The sequence below is a fragment of the Vigna radiata genome, chromosome 6 (genome assembly GCF_000741045.1).
Source record: "Vigna radiata var. radiata cultivar VC1973A chromosome 6, Vradiata_ver6, whole genome shotgun sequence".
Taxonomy (NCBI): domain Eukaryota; kingdom Viridiplantae; phylum Streptophyta; class Magnoliopsida; order Fabales; family Fabaceae; genus Vigna; species Vigna radiata.
The window spans coordinates 7438398-7460636 of NC_028356.1; the positions used below are offsets into that span (position 1 = coordinate 7438398).

Here is a 22239-nt window from a genome sequence, read left to right on the forward strand (position 1 = left end):
GAGAAGAAAAAAATTATTAAAAAAAGTTGATAGAAATAAAATTTCATATTTATGAAAAAAAACAAAACTATACATTTAGAATTCGACTCGATATGTACTTTTTATTTTAATTTTAAAAAAAGGGGAAAAAGACTTTAAAAGTAAAAAAGTAATTTATAATATAAAATATAATTTCAATTTTATATTTATGAAAAAATAAAATAAATATAGTATTTCTTGTGAAATAATTGTTTTTCGGGTTGTATTAATGAATGTAACATATAAAGTGCATTAATTTAATAATCTGTCCAATTATTTATGATAATTAATTTCTTTTACTGTTGAAAAATATTTAAAAGGAATTTTAAAATATTGAGATATTTAATTTTTAATACAATAAGAAATAAATTATAATCTTAAAACAAAAAATTTAATACATCTTTAATCTTAAGTAATTATTTCATTAAAAGAAAAACTATCGTTATAATATTCAATTATTCTTGAAAAAGAGTCTTTTATCTTTTAATTTTTGTTTTGTAAATTTAAAATATTCCTTTAAGTTTAATTTGTATATTAATGTTAATTTTTTCTTTAATAGATGTACGTGACTATTATAACTTTTTTTTATTATACCAAAAAAAAAATATCGATATATATTATATTAAACTCACTATTTACCTTTGATAATAATATATCAGTTAGAGTTTGTCATTGGAGTAAAATTGTTCAATAGTAAAATATTGACTAATTGATCATGAAGATTAAGTTTTCATTCCAATATTTTAATTTTAAAAAGTTAATTGAAAATGATATTTAAGGTTAAAACCATCACACCAACTTAAATTAAAATTAACTTCCAACTTTAAATTAATCTTTAACTTTAACTATCAGTGCATTAATTGATTTTAGATCATTTTTTTTAATTTATAATTTTTCAATTCATTATAATAAAATTGTAAATAATTTAGTTCATCATCATAAATGTTTCTATCGGTATAAAATTTCATATCTTTCTTCTACTTTTCATTAATTTTTTTTAATAACAGCAATAAAGGTAACAATAATAAAAATTATTTTCAATTATACTCAATATTTTATAAAATTTATTTACACTAAAATTATCTTTTATTATGTTATTTCTCTCTAAAAATTAAAATTAATCTCTATATTTCATTTAATTACATTAAATTACTTTTTGCTTTATTATAACTTTATTTTTTTAAAAAAAATCTCCCCTTTCTAAGAAAATTGTAAAAGAAAAAAAAAATTATTACTATTATATAATTTGTTCAATTCTTAATTTGGATGTGTTTTCCTTTTTTTTTTTTAAATCTTTATGTTATTGTCCCATGTGAACTAATTATAATATTAACTAGTTTAGGTTGTGTTTTAGTGGGTATTAAAAGAAGTGATTTTAGTAAGGAGGTTTATTAGGGTAGTTTTGATATTTTGATTTTTATAAATTTGTAATTTTACTTATGACAACCTTTTATAATAATTTTTTTCTTCTCATCAATAAAATCCTTATATTTGGATGTGTTTGTGATCTTGTTAAAATTCAACTCTCACTTTATATAAAAACAAATAAAAGAATATTGTCAACATATTCAATCTTTCAATATGTTATTAATAATTTAGACTATATTATAAAAAATAAATTAAATTAAATATAAATTACAAAAATTAAGATCATATGAAATAAAAATAAATAAATTTTATAATAAACAAAATAGGACTATTATATTAAAATAGTTAAAATTATATATTAATGTTTTTTTAAAAGATATATTTTTATATGTAATAGTATATACAAGAGTCTTAAATTGTTTCTTTTTCTAGGATCACAAAATGTTACCAAAGATGAGTTGAGATGTTTACTCTTTCCTTTTATATGAAAAATTCATTGCTAAAAACGATGACCAACATGGGTTAGGAATCTTGAGCTGCCCAACAAAATATGTATTCCTTTCTTAAGATAGTTTATTTTAGGTTTAATTACCTTTTTAGTCCTCAAGTTGACGACTGAATTTCTGTTTTGTACCTGCTTTTAAAAGTGATATTATTTGGTTCCCATATTACGAATTTTGTAAGAATTCGATCCCTTCCGTTAGATAGCTAAGAACGACGTTAATTTCATCATACGTGGAGCAATTCTTTTTCTCTCTCCTCTGCATTTTCTGAAACCGGACAACTTTTTCTATCTTCTCTCACTTCTCTCACTTCTCTCTTCTCTCTTCTCACTTCTCTCTCTTCTCTTCTCTCTCTCCTCTTCTCTCTCTTCTTTCTCTTGGAACAACATAACAGAATAATGATATTTTCTATATTATATTCAATATAAAAGAATAATCACACTTTAATACTACAGTTTTTTCCTCACATTTAAATTACAGTAAAATATATTTAAGAGATTGTGTTTTATTAACATTTACATTCACACAATTTAAATATTAGAATAAATTATAAGCATTTATAAACTTTGATTAATTATATTATTAATATTTCGTAAATATATTTGTAAATTATAATAAAATAATATTAATAAAGAAATAAATTAATTTTAATATTGTTGAGTATACGATTTTTGTACTATAGAAATAAATAATTAAAATAAAATACTAAAAAACAAAAAAAANAAAATAATTAAGTTAGCATTTTAATAATAATTATACTTTGTATTATAGTAAAATAAATAAATTAATTAATTACTGTAATATATTTTTATTTTGAAATATAACTTTTTTTATTTATTTCATTTTTGAAGTAATTTCTATTCTAATTTGAAATTTATTTTAATTATAAATTATATTTTTAAATGTTATTATTATTGTATTAAAGTATTTTAGAAATTAATTTTTAAATATACTANTATATAAAGAAAGTTATTGGTCAAATCACATTTTAAATATTTATTTATTTATTATGGAGATGTTTTTCTTCTTTTTGACTCACTCTTTTCCTCTTTACTGAATGTTGATATGTGGAAGTTGCACACAGCAACTACGTACATGAGCCATTTTCTTGGTAACGTATTGATAGTAACCAGTTTTGTTTATCTGGGTTCATTTCATTAATCTTTGGCACCTTTTGTTACATTTTCACATTCCATTCCGTTTTCATCTTTGGCACCGTTTATCTGGGTTCATTCCATTAAAGGCCTTATCTGGATTCATTTCACGTTCCACTTTTCACCTTTTGTCGAGCATCATGGAGGTGAGGGAAGATTTCATGGTTTCACCAGATGGTGACACTAAACCAACTTTGAGATCTGCCTATTTTCTGAATCCCCTTGCAAACTCCCTTGAAGGATCACTTTTTGAGATCCTTTCAACTTCTGTGAATATTCAACTGCCACCTGTTTTTGAATCAAAGAAGTGGCCTTTGGTTGTCCATTTCAACTGCTGGCGCTCCAGAAAATGGAAATGGGTTGAATGGGTGGATGCCCTTTGAAACAGGCATGAAGCAGTGTGGAAGAGTGAAGAGAAGAGAGAAGAGAGAAAAAGCTGTCCGTTTCAGAAAATGCAGAGGAGAGAGAAAAACAATTGCTCCATGTAAGATAAAATTAACGCCGTTATTAGTTATTTAACGGAAGGGATCGAATTCTTTCAAAATTCTTAATATGAAGACCAAATAACATCATTTTTAAAAGCGGGTATAAAACAGAAATTCAACCCCCAACTTGAGGACTAAAAAGGTAATTAAACCTTTATTTTATGGTTAAACACATTCAGAGGTTCCTATTTTTGTGGGATTATCCCAGTTACATCACAGTTTTTTAAGTTTTACCAATTAGGTCTTTAATATTGAAAAATTAAATCAATCGGACCCATGCCGTTAAATCAATTTAATGGAGTTAAGGTTTTGCTTACCTGTGATATTGACGTGGAAGTTTTTTAAACGTAGCATTTCCAGGTGGAGGTGGCATTTAATAAAAGAAACATTTTAAAAATTGGGTTTCCTAATGAATTTTAAAACGTGATATATGCATATGTTGTAAACATGAAAATTTAGAGATTTAGGGTTGATTATTCTTGAAGATTTAAGAATTAGGGTTTATTGAAATTGAAATTGGGATTACCATCTAACTATTCTCTTCTTCTATAACCTTCTTCCCAAACTCAAAAACTCTCTCTCTCACTTGCCTACTTTTTCCCTCTCGTCGGACACCTCACTTGGCCCCTTCACTCCCAAATCCCCATCCTCACTTACAAATCCGATGACACTGTTTCTCTCACTGTAGCTGAATCTGATGTTGATTTCGACCATCTAGCAGGCACAGATCTTGTTGAGGTTAAAGAAATCCACCACCTTTTACCCCACTACAATATCGTTTATCAAAGCCTGAGCTTATCTTTGCAGAGATCAACCATAATTAACTTTTTCTCTGCCACATGAACTTTCTCCGTCTTTTGGCAGGGAGGTAGTCCAAGACCCCAATCATTTAGAACAAAAAACTACCAACGATTGGTTAAGACAGGGTGGACCCAACAATAGAAGCCTCGTAGCTTGGGATCTGCAAGTCCCCGACGATGCAACCAAAGGCGTGTTTCATCTCGGTCATTCAAATATTGAAAAGCTGAAGCAGATTGTGGTGTCCAAGAAGAAAGGGAACAACAACAACCTCCGCTTGTCAACTTTTGTGTTATCTGTTGGTTATGCTTGGGTTTGCATGGTGAGAGCAGAGGAAACAAAAAACAAAATGGTTATGTTGGCTTTGAACATGAAGCCCTAATTAAGCAAATAGCGTCTCCACTAACGACTTCACGCAAGGTTGCGATACACGGTGTTTCAGATTTTTAATCCTAGTTTCAATTTCAATTCCAACCTCCAGATAGCAAACCTTACTCCAATCACGAAGCTCTAATGCCTTAATTTAGCAAATTCCTTCTTTACTAAGGATTTCACCTGTGCTTGCGAAACACTCAACTTTTCTCTTCCCAATTTTAATCCCAATTCAATTTTCAATTAACCCTAATTTTAAAATCTTTTACAAAAACTCCAATTTTACAAATGTTTGTTTAAGATAATGCCACATACAAATAAAAACCCTGGTATAAGGATCTGTGCATGCCAGGTCTCCAAATTTATCCACGTAACCCTCACAGGTAAGCAAAAACTTAACTCCGTTAAGTTGGTTTAACAGCAATGACTCAATTGATTTAATTTTTCAATATTAAGGACCTAATTGGCAAATCTTAAAAGACGAAGATGTAACTGGGACAACCCCACAAAAATAGGGATCTACGAATGGGTTTAACCTTTATTTTATATTTAAAGTGGAGTTACTATTTCAACCTTGAACTACTTGGCTAAAGATATAAGCCACTATTTTTTTTAATAATTTTTACACAATTTTGAAAAAACTTTACATAAGGAAGTTAAATTAGGCTAATACTGTTAAGAATTCAAAATAGATTATAAAAATTATATATAATTATGATTACACTGCACTAATTTTAGTCAAGAGTGAAATTTATAATTTATTTAATTTTTATCTCATATGTTATTTTGTGAGAAAATTGTAATAAATAAAAAATAATCACTTATACTTAAAATTTATGTTGAATTTTCTCAAATAGGTTTCTTGTTTTTTTTTTCAATTGGGAAATTGGATTAACGGGTTAAAATTAAGAGTTGTCACTAAGATAAAATCATTAATTGACATGTGCAGAACATGGTATGTGAAATATGTGTAATTAAAAAAAAAGTTTTTGAAAATTGAAATTAGGAGAAACCCTAACGATTCTAGTGATTATGTTTTGATTGCTTGGTTTCTTTTTGCAGGTATGATGCTAAGGGAAGAAGATGAAGCTCACAAAGGGGTTGATTTCGTAGATTCCTGATTGGGTTTAGAAGTGCGATGACGACACGATTCAAAGGGGTTTTGGTTGGTTCTGTGTTTGGTTTCCTTGTAGGTTTTGGTTTGAGATGAAGGCGTGGCAACGACCTCGTGGTGACTGATGAAGGAGCAACTCGCAATGCACGTTTGAAGAAGATGAAGGACTGAGGCTTCTCTGCAAAGAAGATTGCGTAATCTGTGTGATGAATAGTTTTGCGATTTAGGTGCTTCTGCGTTTTTTATGCTTCTGGGTTGAAGGAGATTGACTTGAGTTTCTGCAAGTTTGGAATTTGGGATTTGTGTGAGAAGGGAGAAAAGAACTCACCCAATGGTGACGCGATTTTAGGGTTGTTGAATTGGATTTTTCTGAATTTTTCTAGGTTCAAACTCTTGCAGTGCTTGCGGTTTTGGTTGCTTCATGGCGCAATGATGAAGAGAAAACGAACCTGGTTCATAGTGATGGCGCATAGGCGTTGGCTGGCCATGGTGGTTTTGTTGATACTTCGTGGGTTTTGCGATTGTGTGAGGAAGACGAAAATGATTTTACGATGTGGGGGTTGTGTGCAGTGCATAGAGGTTAGTGGTGACATTTTTGGTGGTTGCCATGAATTGCTAAGGTTTCTAATTTGAGAAAAGATGGAAGATGATGATGTGGTATAATGTGGTTATAACTCAGCTTAAAGTGATGACCTTGCATCTGCCACATTAGTAATTTAAACTCTGTAAACCCAATTTAACATAAAGATCAAATTAAATTGGTTTTTTACATTTAAAGATCCAATTTAAAAAAAAAAAAAAACTATTTAAAAGAACTCAACATAATTAGGAACTATCAGAATATTTAAACATAAAATTAATTTTAATTGTGAATTCAACTCGATCATTAATATTTAAAAAATAAGATTAATTTAAAAATTTTGAAAAAAATATGAAAAAGTTTGTCAATTCATTTCTTTCATTAAAAAAAATTTAACAATAATCAATAATAAAAAATATTATTTTATATTTTTGTCTGTAAATTGTTTTAGCATTCATTTAATTATTAAAGGTATTCTTTTACAAATTCTAATATGGTTAATTAAGTTTTGGTTACTTAACATTTTAAAAAGAGAAAAAATGAAATTTGATATAATGTGTTAACTTGGTTTAAGAAAAAACATTAATGAATATTATATTGGTGAAAAGTTATAAAAGTAGCGTGGGCTGGACTAATTATTTATGATAAATATTAGGTTGGTATAAGTTATATTAAATCGTATATTGTAAAATATTAAGAGTTATTATGATTGTTTATATATTTAGTATTTTTTATAAATATTAATATAAATAATTCATGAACCAATATTATAATGAAAGTTATTAAAAAAAAATTGAATATTTTTTATTAAATGGATTTTTTTCCTACTCCTATAATAAGTACATATAAAAGAAAAAAAACTAAATAAGTAAAGTTTCTGTAAACTTTAAATATTAATATTAATAAATTTAATAAATAATTCAGACACTAAAAATCTATTATTAAACCTATAATTATAAGATTTAATCTCATTTTATCATTCATATCGATTCATATTTTTATTTTCAATGATGGAAAATGAAATATTATTTTAAAAAGTGATGAATATCCCACTATCAATTATTATTATACTTAAGCTTATATAATCTGCGTTATCATCGATTAACAATATAAACAATGAACTCATTTTTACTATATTAACAAGTAGATAAACAAACACTTTAATTAAATTTTCTTTTTTAGAATAAAATTACAAAGACTATGAGAATATAAATAAATAATATAAAAAATGTGAACATCTCAAAAAAACGAAAAAGGAAAGAAGATGAGAAAATAAATACATCTTAATTCCAATTATTTTCATTGTCATATTACACTCAAAAGTGTCACATTTTACAAACTTATGCTCAAAAGTGATAATCATATGAGATATACACAAAAACATGTAAACTTATAGGACACTGATATTTTGACAACTTTTTTTATAACGGGACACGTGTCATCATTTAATTGGTTTATTTGAATTTATGTTTAAAAAATATTTAAAATAGACCAATCACAAGCTGCCACGTATGCATTGTTAAAAATTGTTAAAAGAGTGTTGTTAAAAGAAGTTTTTCCAAACCTATAAACTGTATTTCTCACTTGAAATTTAAAATTATTACAAATTTAAAAATTAGTTGTTTTTATAATTGTTCCTTCGCTCAGTATTTATTAAATATTTGACTTGATTTGGTTTAATTATAATTAGGAATCACTCTCTTCCAATATATATCTATATATATATAATAGACTTTTTATCCTAACAACATTATTCAACAAAGTAATAATTCCCATTAAATAACTTTTTTAGAAAAGTCCAAATTAGAATAATGAAAATCAAAAGAAAAAAATTTCGAAGAACACAAACAAACTATAGATTAATGAGATAGCAACTTGTTTAAGTTTTACCTCGGTGATGTTAAGGATATGATATAGTTAAGCTAAAAATTACTCAAACAATTACAATCCACGTAAACTTCTTTATAAATAATTACAAAATAAGAAAAAAAAAATTTATAGAATTAGAATTATATGTCTATAATATAAAAAATCAAACATGAAATAATATATGCATAAGATAACTTTTATTCAATGAAAAAATAATTTCTCCTTTTATTTCTTTTAAGAATTTATAGAGAAATTATTCAAACAAACACAAGTTCTTGTAGGAAACTCTTCCAGAGTATCTCCAAAAAGTATACTTTTCCATCCAAATTAGTAAAACAACCTTCCAATTTTTTTCCAAATTAGTAAGGTATAAACAAATCCAAATAAGTTAGTCGTAACTTAATGAAAATAAGATCTAAAATATCTTTCATAATTTTTTTTTATTAACAATGTGAAGACTTAGAAAATGATATTTTAGAAGTGATAGTTGTAAGATTCCATTTTAGTAGAATAAAACTACTAAAATAAAATTCTATCTATATTGTTGCTTCATTCTCAACCTCACACTGAACGACTGGAAAGACGTCCTCCTTAAACTCACACCATTTAAGGCGATCATCGCAAAAGAGAAAACACAAACAAACAAACAAAGACAAAAGCAAGGGTAAGCCAGTGATACAAAACATTTTCGTAATACATCAAAACATATTAAACATTTTACCTATATATATATATATATATATATATATATATATATATATATATATATATATATATATATATATATATATATATACCACACCAAATCAACCAAACACTTTATACATGACAACCCCTTTTGACTTGACTATCCAGATTAATATGAATATCGAGATATGGCGGTTCGTGCACTTGTTGTGGTGAAACTGTTCGCCCACCCCACACTATCACACAAGGTTAGTCCGTTATCACTCGTCTTAGGCCAAGGTAAATCCCCTAGTCTATGACCTCCTACTATTCTCATGACATGCTTCACCCCTCTCTACTTGAGAACGAGTGACCATTAGAATGTCAAGATGAACTCCAAGACTGAACTTCCTACATTGATACTTATAATACTTGAAACCACCACTGAGAAGTTCCTCCTAGGATCTCTCTTCCACAATCTTTCATTCATTTAACCACATGTTCCAAACCATACCACACACATACAATATACCAAACACACCTTAAATTATCAATGTAATTATCTTTCATAAGAAAATAAGAGAAAAGAATACAAAGCTCATCATCATCATATATCATACATAATCGTATACAAATTCTTGTTTCCAATTCATATTATAAATCAATTCATACTTCACAATAAGTATCATAAACCAATAATTCAAACAATCACATATATTGAATACACCTTAAGAAAATATATAAAAATTTAGGTGAAATTATGATATTTTTGCTCAGCTACCAAATCTTCTCACTCAGCTCAAAGTGTCTACCAGCCCACTAACTTAGCCACAAAGACTCGCTCAGTGAATATAGAAACAGCGGGTTCTGCTCGCTCAACGACTACACTCGCTCAACGAGAAGTGTCCTTCTCGCTCAACTAGAACACACACACTCAGCGAGACTGCATAATTCTGCAACACCAAAACTGCAAAATTTGCACCCTTCAACCACTCATGACCTATCCTGTGCATCTTTTCCAACTTCTAACAGTCCTAAATTGTATTCTAGACTAAATTGTACTTAACCAAAGGTATATAAACCAATCTAAACTTGTTTTAAACTATTTTACCACAAGATTTCAATCTAAAAGTAACCAAAACCTCACTTTAGAGATCCAAATTAAACTCCACCTGTTCTAGCTTATTTTTGAGCAACTTAGGGATCTGAACAAGTTACAAATGACTCAATTGCAAACCCCAACCACTTCAAATTGCCTCAAAACATTCACATCAAAATTTCACTACTTAAGACCCATAATTTGCACCTAAAAACCATTCAAAACACGACCAATTGTATACCATACATTTCTAAACCATTTTTCTGTTAATTCACCACTCAAATAAGTTTCAATTGGCCATACCATAGAGCCTAAAACATTATTTTTCCACTTAGATCGGTTTGTCTAAAACTCACCTATTATAACCTTCATTTTTAGACCAAAAGTGACCTACAACCAAAACTAACCATTCCTTCCCAATAATTCCGATTCAATTAACATAACTAACTTCACAAACACAAAATTCACAATCAAGAACCCATATAAACAGATTCATTAGATTTTAAAACATTCATCACTGCACTAAGCATCAATTAACTATTTTAAAGCATTCAAATCTCGATTCATACAAAACAAGATAAACTTCTATTTTTAACCACATTCAACACAACCTATTTAAAATCAAAAATTAAAATAACATTAAGAAATGTCACTAGATTCCTTTACCTTACACTAAAGCAATGGAACTCTATAAAGAACCCTTGCTTAGAGCTCAAGAAACTTTAGAAATGCCTACAAAACACTGAACAAAGATCAGAGAAAGTCCTTAGGCCCTCTGATCAACATGAAAATAAGAAAGGATATTACAACTCACATGCAACAAGAGATCATTAAGCATGATCTTAATTAAGAACGAAAAGAGAAAAATAAACCAAAACTTACTTGCTCTATTAAAGAAACTGATCGAGTAGAAACGTTGACCTCGTTGTTGTGGTCAAATAGGTATCTCCTGATCGTCAAAGAGATGACTCATGAGTTAGAATTCTTAGAGAGAAGGTAGAGAACTCTAAAAAGTGGTTTCTAGAGAGAAGGTACGTTTTAAAATAATGAAACTCGTTTATAACAAAACTATTTATAGATAAACCATTTAATATTAAAATAATTGACTCTCACTATTTGATATATTGATTGAATTGATATTAAAATAATCGAGTCTCATTCATTTTTAAATTGATATATTGATTGAATTGTGAAATTGTATTAAATTGAGAAATCTAATATGTTGAGTTACTTGTATATGTTGTGTGCTGATGTGAAAACTGATGAATGATGGTATGCAATTGTTGTTTGATATGAAACTTGTTTTTTATGAGTTTAAGAAGGTAGTTTGGGGAATTCTGAATTGATGAACTATTATAAGATGTTGATTATGAGTAAGTGAGAAGAGATGTGAGCTTTTTAGGCATAAATTGGGGATTTTGACAAGTAAAATTCTAGAGTTATGGTTTTGGGAATATTTTGAAGCTTTGGGGATTGTTTTCAGGTCATATCGACACCTTACTTTGCAAAAATTTGGTTTTATAAAAGTATGAATTATTATGTGAGTTTTTGGGTATTAAATTGGTCTAAATGCTTTGAACTCATACTCAATAGAGCAAATTGTGTTCCAATTTAACTAATTTAAGTTCTAAACAGGTTTATGAATCAAATCAAGGCTAAGGATACCAATTTGGTCTTTTGAATGAGTTTAATTTGCATATTGGTCCAAATTTGGGGTTGCTGTAAAAAAACTAACAGAGATAATCGATTATAAGGCTGGATAATCGATTATCTCCACTAGAGTTTCCATCCTGGGTTGGATGCTTTCGGGAATAATCGATTATTAAGAGAGATAACCGATTATTTCAGCCAAAGTTCATTCTTCATGTGTTTTACTCTTGGGGGTAATCGATTATCTTTGAGAAAATGGAGTTTTCAATGCTTCTTTGTTATTTTCTTTCATTATCTATGTTACGAAAGAAGCTTTGTTCAAGTGATTGAAGGTACGTGCATATGTTGGCAATTATTGATGTTCATGTGATTATATGTATGTATGTGATTATGAGAATGAGAATTATGGATATGTTANGCAATTATTGATGTTCATGTGATTATATGTATGTATGTGATTATGAGAATGAGAATTATGGATATGTTAAGGGAATGAAAGTGGTTTGTGTGATAAGAATCTCAATAAGAAATTCTATATTCAAGTAAGTTGTGGTGAATGTTTGATGGTAAGACTTAGTAAGTAGGTATCCTGATATTCTACCAATCATTCAACTCGTGTAGAGATGAATGAAGTGGTAGAGAGAATGACATGAGGTATTTACCCTAGCCTTTTGGGTTTTAGGAGTGGAAGATTAACCTCGTGAGTGGTAGGTCGAGTTACCCTTGTTTATAACTCTGCAGAGTGTATAAATACTACCATGAGTGCACAACTTCAGTGATGTCTATGTTGAGCATTTTATCCGAATAATTGAGTATATCGGTCATTGTTGTATGATTTATTTTTTTTTATTGAATGTTAATAATTGTGAATCTAAATTGTGATATGTTGTTTCGTTTGTACACTAGCTTACCCTTACTTTTGTGTTGTTTATGTGACTGTGTTGTTTTTTCTTTTACAATGATCACCTTAATGATATGAACTTAGGGGAATGTCAGTGATGAACAAGTACTAGAAAACTATGAAGCTATGGCGTAAAATTAGAAGTTTGGATCAATTTTCCTCTAATTCATGTTAAGGTGTTTGTTTTAGTGTAAATTTTTGGGATGTTACTTAGTAAAGATGAGTAAAGATGACAAGAGTATGAGACATATGTTTCATTATCCCATCACATCCCAATATAAAAATTTATCTTAATTAAATAAATTTTGATATAAAAAATTAAAACAAAAAAAAATATCACAAAGTATTAAATATAAAAAATGTTTATATATCTCTCTATATAAATCTTAAATATTAAGAAAGGAAATTTAATTAATATATCAAATAGAAACTGAATAAAACTCAAATAGTTATAAAAGAGAATAAAAATGATTATACATGTGTTTAAGTAAGTTACAAAAATAAAATAAAAAATTATATAATTGTTTTAGGTTATATAATAAATTATATTTTTAAAATTTAAAACGGAGACAGACAGGAAAACGAAAATAAATATTCAAAATAAATACGGAGGGCAATGAAGTGGATGTATACATATTTATTCTTGATCTCATCTTCAATTTAATTTTTTTAATATAACTTATACATATAGTCAACATAAAAATTTCCTGGCAAAATCATGATAAATTCGAATAATATGTACATGAAGACTATCATGCATCAACCCACATATAAGTTCATAATTGTATAAGGAAATACAAGGATTATTATTAAATACGTAGATAAACTTTTCCAAAAAAAAAAAAAAACTAAATAAGCTCTAGCAAAACTCTTTACAAAACCCAAAACAACCAAATCTAATTTCTCCTTTCTTTGGAATAATTATTGTCGTACACTTAGAGGAATGAAAATTACACTTAAATTTGGAACTTTGATTTTATTATGACTATTAAAAGTGTAAAGCTTTTTCTTGTGACTTAATTTTCATTTGTTGTATCAAGCTTACTTATATCCAACTTGATATTTTGATAGGGTATAATGTAATCACTTACGTTTATTTAAACTATTTAGAAGTTATTAAATATGCTTGTATGACATTCTTATTATCTGAGTCCTAAAGAATGCACGTATACGTATGAATGAGATTCATTCAGTATGGAATATCACCTAACATTATTTTCACACATTCCTTTAATTAATTAATTAATACCTTACAGTGGAGCATATTACACATACAATGCTAAATAGTGCTTTGAAAACGGATCATTCTATCGAATTTTACTCAACTCCAAATGGATTATTTAGTGAGTGAATACAATTTAGTTTATTTAACAGTGAATCGAAAAAATATGAATTCAACCAATTTTATCAGGAATTTATAAGTTGAACAGATTAGTTTACTAAATCACTTAATTACAAGTTTTTTAATTAAAAAAAAATCGAATTTAAATAAAGGAGAATGATAAAACAGAAGATTTCATTCACACAAAAATATCACAGGTCTTCTCAACACAATTTTTAGTAGTCTCATACGGATTCAAATTTGCTTTTGCATAACAATTGAGTTACTAAATATAGATTTGTGAATTTTTCATGTTGCCTAATTATTTCATACAAAAATAATTTCACGCCAACCTCCGTTTCAAAATTTTGTAAACTAACTAACCCAACAAAATATACTTATTAAAAAAATCAGGTGAGTTGGTGAGTCAATTTGGCTCACCACGGATTCAACTTAGAAGAACTGAATTCTTAGTGAGTCAGATTCAAAATTGACTTGTTCCAACCTATTTTGACACCACTAATGCTAAAAATTCTAAATGCTACACAAATATTGTGTACTAGGGGAATTATAAAAAGAAAATTTAATAAATAAGGTATAAATTTATTACATAAAGTAATTTAGCACTTAAAATTTAAATATGTTTATAAGATGTTGATTTTTTCTTAACATAATTTTTATTTTAATGAATAATGTACCATATGACGTCGAGTTGTATCATGGATTGAACAATCGTTTTTCCCATAAATAAAGTTGTTTTAGTGATCAAACATTATAAAACAGGATGAGATTGTCACCCATTTAGCATTAATTATGAGTAACTTATAATAAAATTGATTATTACAAATTGAGTCATAATTAGGTCGTTGTTAATAAAAAAATTCATTTTGAAATCTATAAATATGACTCATTTCGAAATCTATAAATATAAGTAGAAAGTTAAGAGATAAATGATTACATTTAGTACAACATTAATAATTGACCAGCCGAATCATTATTGACTTTGACATTAGAGTACCTTCTACAGATAACTTTCCAGCTCCATATACGAACATAACGGACGATCGATCTTACTAAACAATAATTGGAAAACTTGAAGTTGAAAATTGCACTGAGACAGTTGACCTCGACTCCCACGCCTGAAAAAAGTAGCATGAGACCAATATTTGTAACATGACTCGATATAACAGTTAGAATAATTTAAAGAAAAAAAATGAAAATAATGATGTTAAAAGTCTTATATCGGTTCGAGATAAAGTTAATTTAGAGTATCTATGTGAATTCCACTGTATAAATTAATTTTGTAAAATTGAATTAAAATTAAAATTTATTTCTTAATACGTATGATATCATAGTTTTGAGTTAAAGTTATTCTAACATAAGTTGTTTGTTAAACATATAATTTCATTTATTATGGATCTATCTATTAATATTTAATTTAAAAAAAAATAGACTTAAAATTTACATTTTTAACAAATAAATTATTGTGTGGAAGGTCATGCAATAGTAGAAATGTTACTTGAGTCTATTTTTGAATAATGGAGCCGACACCCATGAAATGAAGAGGTAGCTAACGCAAATGATGTAGTTTTTGTTGTCTCCCACCAAACAGTGGCTACAGGGTTAGACCCGGAAACTTAATATCTGCCCAGACACACTGGTCCCTCCGTCATCCATTTTCAACCAAGACTGCAACCTTCCACGTTCTACTACTATCCCACACCTGCCTCTGTCCAACACTCCATTAAAGTCTTCAAATGTCTCTTTTCCTTCATAAACTTCTTCACTTTAGCAACATTTTTAAATCAAGATTATCACTATACCAAGATATTTAATTAAATCTCCTTCAAACAAACAAAAAAGAAAAAACTTAAAGAATTATCACTATTTTAAAATTTGTTAAAGTTGACGTAAAAAGATAAGGCGGCGATTTCATTTGCTTAATGTGACATTTTTCGCATTCAGGTTTTGGCTTGTCAACTCATGAATGCGAATGTAAGATAAAAAAAAGGGCGAACAAAATGTTGTGGCCAGGAAATTGCAAGCGTTTGGAGAAAAAAAGAAAATACAATAACGGAGAGAAAAATCGAGTGGTGTGGAATGATCGCTATCCCTGAGTTGAATGTACACGTGGCAGTGTTTTCTTAGAGGGGCGGCAAGTGGCAGTGACGTGGCGAAAAGCGCAAAGGTGAAAGCGACACCCTCTATGCCTCGCTCTTTTTGATCCACACCCACTTATTTTTAAGATATTTAACCCTTTTTCTCCTTCTCACAAATATCCTCTTTTTTTCTCATTTCCAAACTGTCACAACCACACTCATTAATTATTTTTTTCTCCTTTTAATATCAAATAAATACTTAATATTATCTATAACGTATATCACATCATCTTAATTAATTAATTAATCTATTACTCTTTATTTTATTCAAATATTATCACCCTCTTGTTGTATCTCCTTGTATCCTAACGCAGTTTAGTTGACTCACGCTCTCTACTCGCTCACTGCTGCTCACACCTGCTACTTATTTATTTCCCTTGAAACAACCTTTTCTTCCGTTTGAGCAAATTTCATGATTTTTTCTTTTTTTTTTTTTCATTTCACGAGCCAAACTATAATATTATTGTTCCTGTTGAAATGAGATGAAATTGTCTATGTAAAGTTCATGTGAAACTTCTCTTAATTCCTTGATGTGCTAATCGATGGATATCTAGATATGATATGTATAATTTATTTTGACGCTTAAGTCATAATCTTTCTTTGTAAGTTTTTAGTAATTTAATAATGAATTAAAATCCTCAAAATTAAACTTTTATTTATAGAGTTTATGAGTCTGATAAATTAATTTATCTCTTAATGATCATTAATGTGATCTGTAATCACTTAACAGTAACTATTGTAACATTAATTATACCTTAACTCTATTTAAGTTGTCCGAACAGAACGATTATAAAGTGTTTTCTTACACATTAATCACTCGATCCTTTCATCCAGTTTGTCACCGTATCTAATTTGTGTGCTATAAGTTCATAGTAACAATTATAAATATTTAATACATTAAATAATATTAAATAATCCCCTACTTAAATTTATTCACATCTTAAAAGTTAAATTTGACGATTTTCTAAACCAACAATGCCTTACTTGAGTATGTGCTTACTAAATTTACACAACGAGAATGTTTATATACTTATTTTGCATATATAGTATTAGTCAAATGCTGCACATGTCAAAGATGTGTGAATTCTACATTATAGAAATTGAAACATGAGAGACATTAAATGCTATTTAAAAAATAAAAAATAAACTTTTTTTACATGGTCAAATATAGAAAATGTTGTTTAAAATAAAGGAAATGTTTTTTAAAAAGGAGGCACGTCAAAACCTGTTACCAAACTATAAAACGCGTAAAAGACAAGGAAAAAAAACATTGGTTGTATAGATTTTAAGGTATGATATTAATATATAATCAATTTCTTAATACTATTTGATTCATATGACAAAATTACATATCACTTTCAGTGAAATTTCAGTTTTATTAAAATGGCTATTTATTACCTAAAATTCAAAAAATAGTGTTGAGTCCATGATGACATTTGAGGAATAGAAAAGTATAGAATATGTTGTTACAAAGAGAAAAAGAAAAGAAAAAGACTTAGTAGAATAATTTATGAAAAAGCAGAATTATCTGTATGAGAGCTGGGAAAATAGTGGCCACGCATTAATCATGATAAAGTGGCGTGGCACCAGTGAGAGTGCGAGTAGCACTGTGGCAGTGGTACCCGCGAGTATGCTCTGTCCCAAATTATCCACAACGCGCTCTCTATTAGTTTTCTTCGGCCACCCAATTAGAAAACGAAGCCGAATTAAAAAAATGAAAAAGAAAAAAAAAAAAACAGAAAAGCGGAAACAGACGCGACAGCGGAACGCCACGTGTGGAGGACCTCTTTCGACGTGAGCCACAAGATTGCATCGAGTTCTCGAGATTTCGATGGAGAAAAAATAAATAAAAAGAAATTTTCTTTTTCTCTCCTACAAGACAAAATTCAACATCTGACGTGGCACTCTATGGTTGCTCCATTTATTTTTCTCTCCTTCACAATAGTCTCTTTCCCACTTGGCTTTTATATCTATCTGCACTCTTCTTCTTCTCTGTTATTCTCCTTCACTCCATTTTTCATCTTCTTCTGAAAAACCAAACCTTAACCTCTTTTCCCTCTGTTTTTCTCCACCCCTTTTGAGCCTTTTCACCAACCATGCCGATTCAGAGAAACTCTTCTGGACTGTGTGTCCTCTGTTTTCGGAACTGTTTTGTTTGAACATCCATCATTTTGTTTTTCCAACTAAGAAACCTTCTATTATCCAGCCTTTTTTCCACGGAGGGTTTTGTTGATTTTAGAACTGTGGACCATTTCTTAGTTAATTACATCTGAGTCACTGTTGTTGCTGCTTCTCAAGTTGAGATTTAGAAAGGTTTTTGGGGTGATCGTTGCCAATTCACGAGGTGGATTCAGTTTGAATGATCGAGTTTCTGCAGTGCATGGTCACGGGATCTTAGAAGGCTTTCTTCGATTCTGAGCTGATACTGTAGTGTCGGATAAAACAAAGAGACGAAACAGTGTTTTTGTTTGGTGCCGTGAAAAGTCCAATTGTTGGTTCCAGAGTTGTCGAGGGAGAAGTGTGGACTTTGGTGATTTGTTTGTTTTTGTGTTACATGCTGTTAAGAAAGTTGTCGATAAAGATAAGTTTTACTGTTTTGGTGTTCTGTAAGCAATCCGTGTAGGAAGGAGAAGATATTCAGCACATGGCGATACAAGTATGTAAATATGAGTTTTTCTTTGTTTTTTCTTTGATGTAGAATGTTTGATGCCGTGTTGAGTTTTTTTGAGGGACATGAGGTTGTTGTTGGTTTAGGTCGTACTTGTATGTTTTGTGGATTGTTCTGGATTTCCAGCCAAAAGTCTTTTCATTTGGGTATGACATGTCTGGCTCTGTTTTGAAGATTATAAAAAAAAGTCAAATTAAATAATGAAAAAGATAGAGGGCTACTTTATGAACTATGATTTGGTTTTCCTTTTCAAGTGCCAAATATTTGTAGTTTTTAATTTTATAAATTTTGGGAATATAACTTTTGAGTGCTTCTGGTTTAGATAACAGTTTGATTTAATCTTCAGCAAAGCCACAATTTCCCTGATCTTTAAAAAAAAAAATAAGGTTCATTTAATGGAAACTGTGAATTGTTGGTTGATATTTTCTTCCCTGGTAGACAAATACTCTTTGGTCATGATTTCATTTAATTCTACTTGAACTTTTCATCATGAGAATTTTTTCTTTTTCTTCTTGATTATTATATTATACTTATTTGCTTTTTGGATTGGATGCAGGGCAAAAGTGCATTTACTAGATCAAGGGGTGGTCCTCCAATTGGAGATGAAATATGTTTGAGTCCCGGTGTGCATTCTGTTGCAGATATTCCACTACATGATCAGTTTTCTTTTGGAAATGACTATGCCTTGAAGGTTGTCCCTTTGATTCTTATGTTTTTGTGGCATTATAAATTTGATTTTCACATCTGTGACAGTGTCACCTTTGTTTTAATCAATTTTATATGTACATCAACAGGTAAGAAAACCGTATACAATCACAAAGCAGAGGGAGAGGTGGACAGATGAAGAACACAAGAAGTTCCTTGAAGCCTTAAAGCTATATGGCAGAGCCTGGCGAAGGATTGAAGGTATAATTAATTTTGAACTTCCATATACTATGCTATAAAGATTCTAGCAGAAGAATAATATAAGTCACTGAATCAATCAAGAAGGTTGGTCTAAGTTTCTGGATCCTTTTATTTTCACCACAGAACATGTTGGCACAAAGACTGCTGTTCAGATTCGAAGTCATGCTCAGAAGTTTTTTTCTAAGGTTTATTGTTATATTCCAGTACCCATCATTTACCATATATGTTAAATATAGCATATGAGTCATAATAAGTTAGAGTTGTTATGTTATGACTTTAAGAGATGCAAAAGTTATAACTTTTGAGGGTGAAGTTGAAGGGTTGGTGTTTAAGTACATTCTAACTCTCTTGTTCTGATCATGCAGATTGTTAGAGAGTCTAGTGGGAACAGCACAACCTTGGAGGAATCAATTGAAATTCCACCTCCACGACCAAAAAGGAAGCCAATTCATCCTTACCCTCGTAAACTGATTGAGATTCCAAAGAAAGAGATTTCCAATTCAGAACATCCTCTGAGGTCTAATTCTCTCAAGTCATCAGATTTTGGTCAAGAAAACAATTCTCCTAAGTCAGTGTTATCTACTGTCGTTTCCGAAAACCTTGGTTCCTCCGATTCAGACACACCCACTGGAAGTTTGTCACCAGTCTCATCCATTAGCGGTGTCCTCACAAACAGATTTCCACTAGCTCAACCCAAAACATCATTTGAGGAAGAAGGGTCTCTACCAAGTTCACCTCATGATGAGCAACATCTCGTGGTACTTACTAAATCCTAATAACTTTTCAGGCTAATCTTATATCTCCGTGCAGTATCTTCATGAGAACACTTTTAAGAAAATGATTTTAGAGTTTAGTTTAAATGTAATGCATAGAGTGATTGGTTGATAAAGTACAATTCTTTATACTGACGTAAAAATTAAACTCTCCCTTTATTTTACCATCCAGAAACTGAAGCTTTTTCACAGAGAAACTGTTTCTACCAAAGATGATGCAGCTGAGGAATCATGTGGTCGTACTCTCAAACTTTTTGGGACCACTCTACTGGTAACAGATACAAGCAAACCCTTTTCTCTAATAACGGAGCCATTCAAACCAATACCTGCGGCTGCAACATATCTTATGCAACTTCAAAATGGGTGTTCGGATCTTGCAGAAGGTCCTATTGTTCCAAGGTGGAGTTTTTCCCATAACGCACTATCCGAGACCCTGCAAAAGGAGCTAAAAGGGAAACACCTATACTCTAATCTTGGAGACTTTGAACATAAAGAGGTTCAAAAGGAAGGATCATGGAGTGGTTCAAACAGTAGTTCAGTTAATGATGGAGAGAACACTGCAGCAAGTGAAACATCAGGTATATTTGAGCTAAGGGTGAGAGCTAAAACCTGTGGGAAAGGGTTTGTGCCATACAAAAGGTGCATGGCAGAGAGAGAAAACAAATACTCGTCAGTTTGTGACGAGGAGAGGGAAGAGCAACGTGTCAAGCTTTCCTTATAGCAGTTTCCCTTTTACAGGTACTGGATGGCCTTGTACGAGAAGAAAGAAAAGGGAACTGAAATTTTTGATATTTCTACTGCATTGTTGATTCTCCATGTCTGTGTTCTATCCCACTTTTTTATAAGCCATGTTAGGCTCTGTGTAGTTCTTCAATTTTTTTCCTCCCACCTTCTACTCAAAATCATCCTGTGTTCTCTTTTCAAGTGTAAGTTATATATATATATATATATATACTTATGTATCGCTTATTAGTGTAATTGTTCATATTTGTCATAGTTAATGGTTAATTACACTTACATAACTTCCTGAAGTTGAATAAAATATTCTTTCCCTGTATGCCATTACTTTATAATTTCTTTTATCTGTATAACAAGAAATCATGGGACCTCTGAATTCATTAAAATGATATATGAAGTTATTTGTCGTGTCAATTAAATAAAGTTTACGGAGGATATAACGTGAAATTTTGTGGAATAAAATTTCATTATACTTTAAAATGTGTGAGTGTAATTTATCCCTTTTGTTGGAATCACTTCCTATTAGGCATATTTTGTGGATGTGCCCTAATTGAAATGATAAAAGTTTTAAGAAAATGAGAACTTTTATGTGTGTCATAACTGGATAAACACCGAGAAAAATATCTTTTTGTCACATCTAACTAATTTTTTTATATTTATTCAACACTATTTTTTTTAGCTTTTTTATAAATATTTTTGATATATTTAAATTTTTTATATTACTTTTATTTTTTTAAAAAAATATATATAAAATTTTATATTTTTTTGATATTTTACTTTTTATATTAAATAAATGTAAAAATGTATGATGATAGTAATATTGCTCAGTATCTATTGGGTCATTGACGATCAAATCTACACGGTGTAGTTGGTGTAGTTAAGCAAGGGTGTTGCTCCCTACATCTCTCTAAGTGGATCTGTACCTCCCACTATTTTAATTTATTTTAAAAATTTTTTATACCTTCTTATACTTTCTTTTATTCCAAAAATACCCTACAGCTTCCTGTTATCCTTAACAATCTTTTTCTTTCTCTCTTTACATTAATGGAGCATTTACATGACTCATTAATGGAGCATTTACATGACTCAAATTTGAA

General features: G+C 29.5%; 1 protein-coding gene and 1 pseudogene across 1 annotated transcript; both read left to right on the forward strand.

Annotated features, from left to right (window-relative positions):
• Positions 1 to 3183: 3183 nt before the first annotated feature.
• On the forward strand, positions 3184 to 4708 carry LOC106763343 (annotated as a pseudogene).
• Positions 4709 to 17977: 13269 nt separating this feature from the next.
• Positions 17978 to 21453, forward strand: LOC106762966 (protein REVEILLE 1). The gene is made up of 6 exons (XM_014647105.2): positions 17978 to 18713; positions 19282 to 19416; positions 19520 to 19631; positions 19755 to 19816; positions 19997 to 20389; positions 20577 to 21453. The coding sequence occupies exons 1-6, from the start codon at positions 18702 to 18704 to the stop codon at positions 21123 to 21125; spliced, it is 1263 nt and encodes a 420-aa protein (XP_014502591.1). The 5' UTR covers positions 17978 to 18701; the 3' UTR covers positions 21126 to 21453.
• The last annotated feature ends 786 nt before the right edge of the window (positions 21454 to 22239 follow it).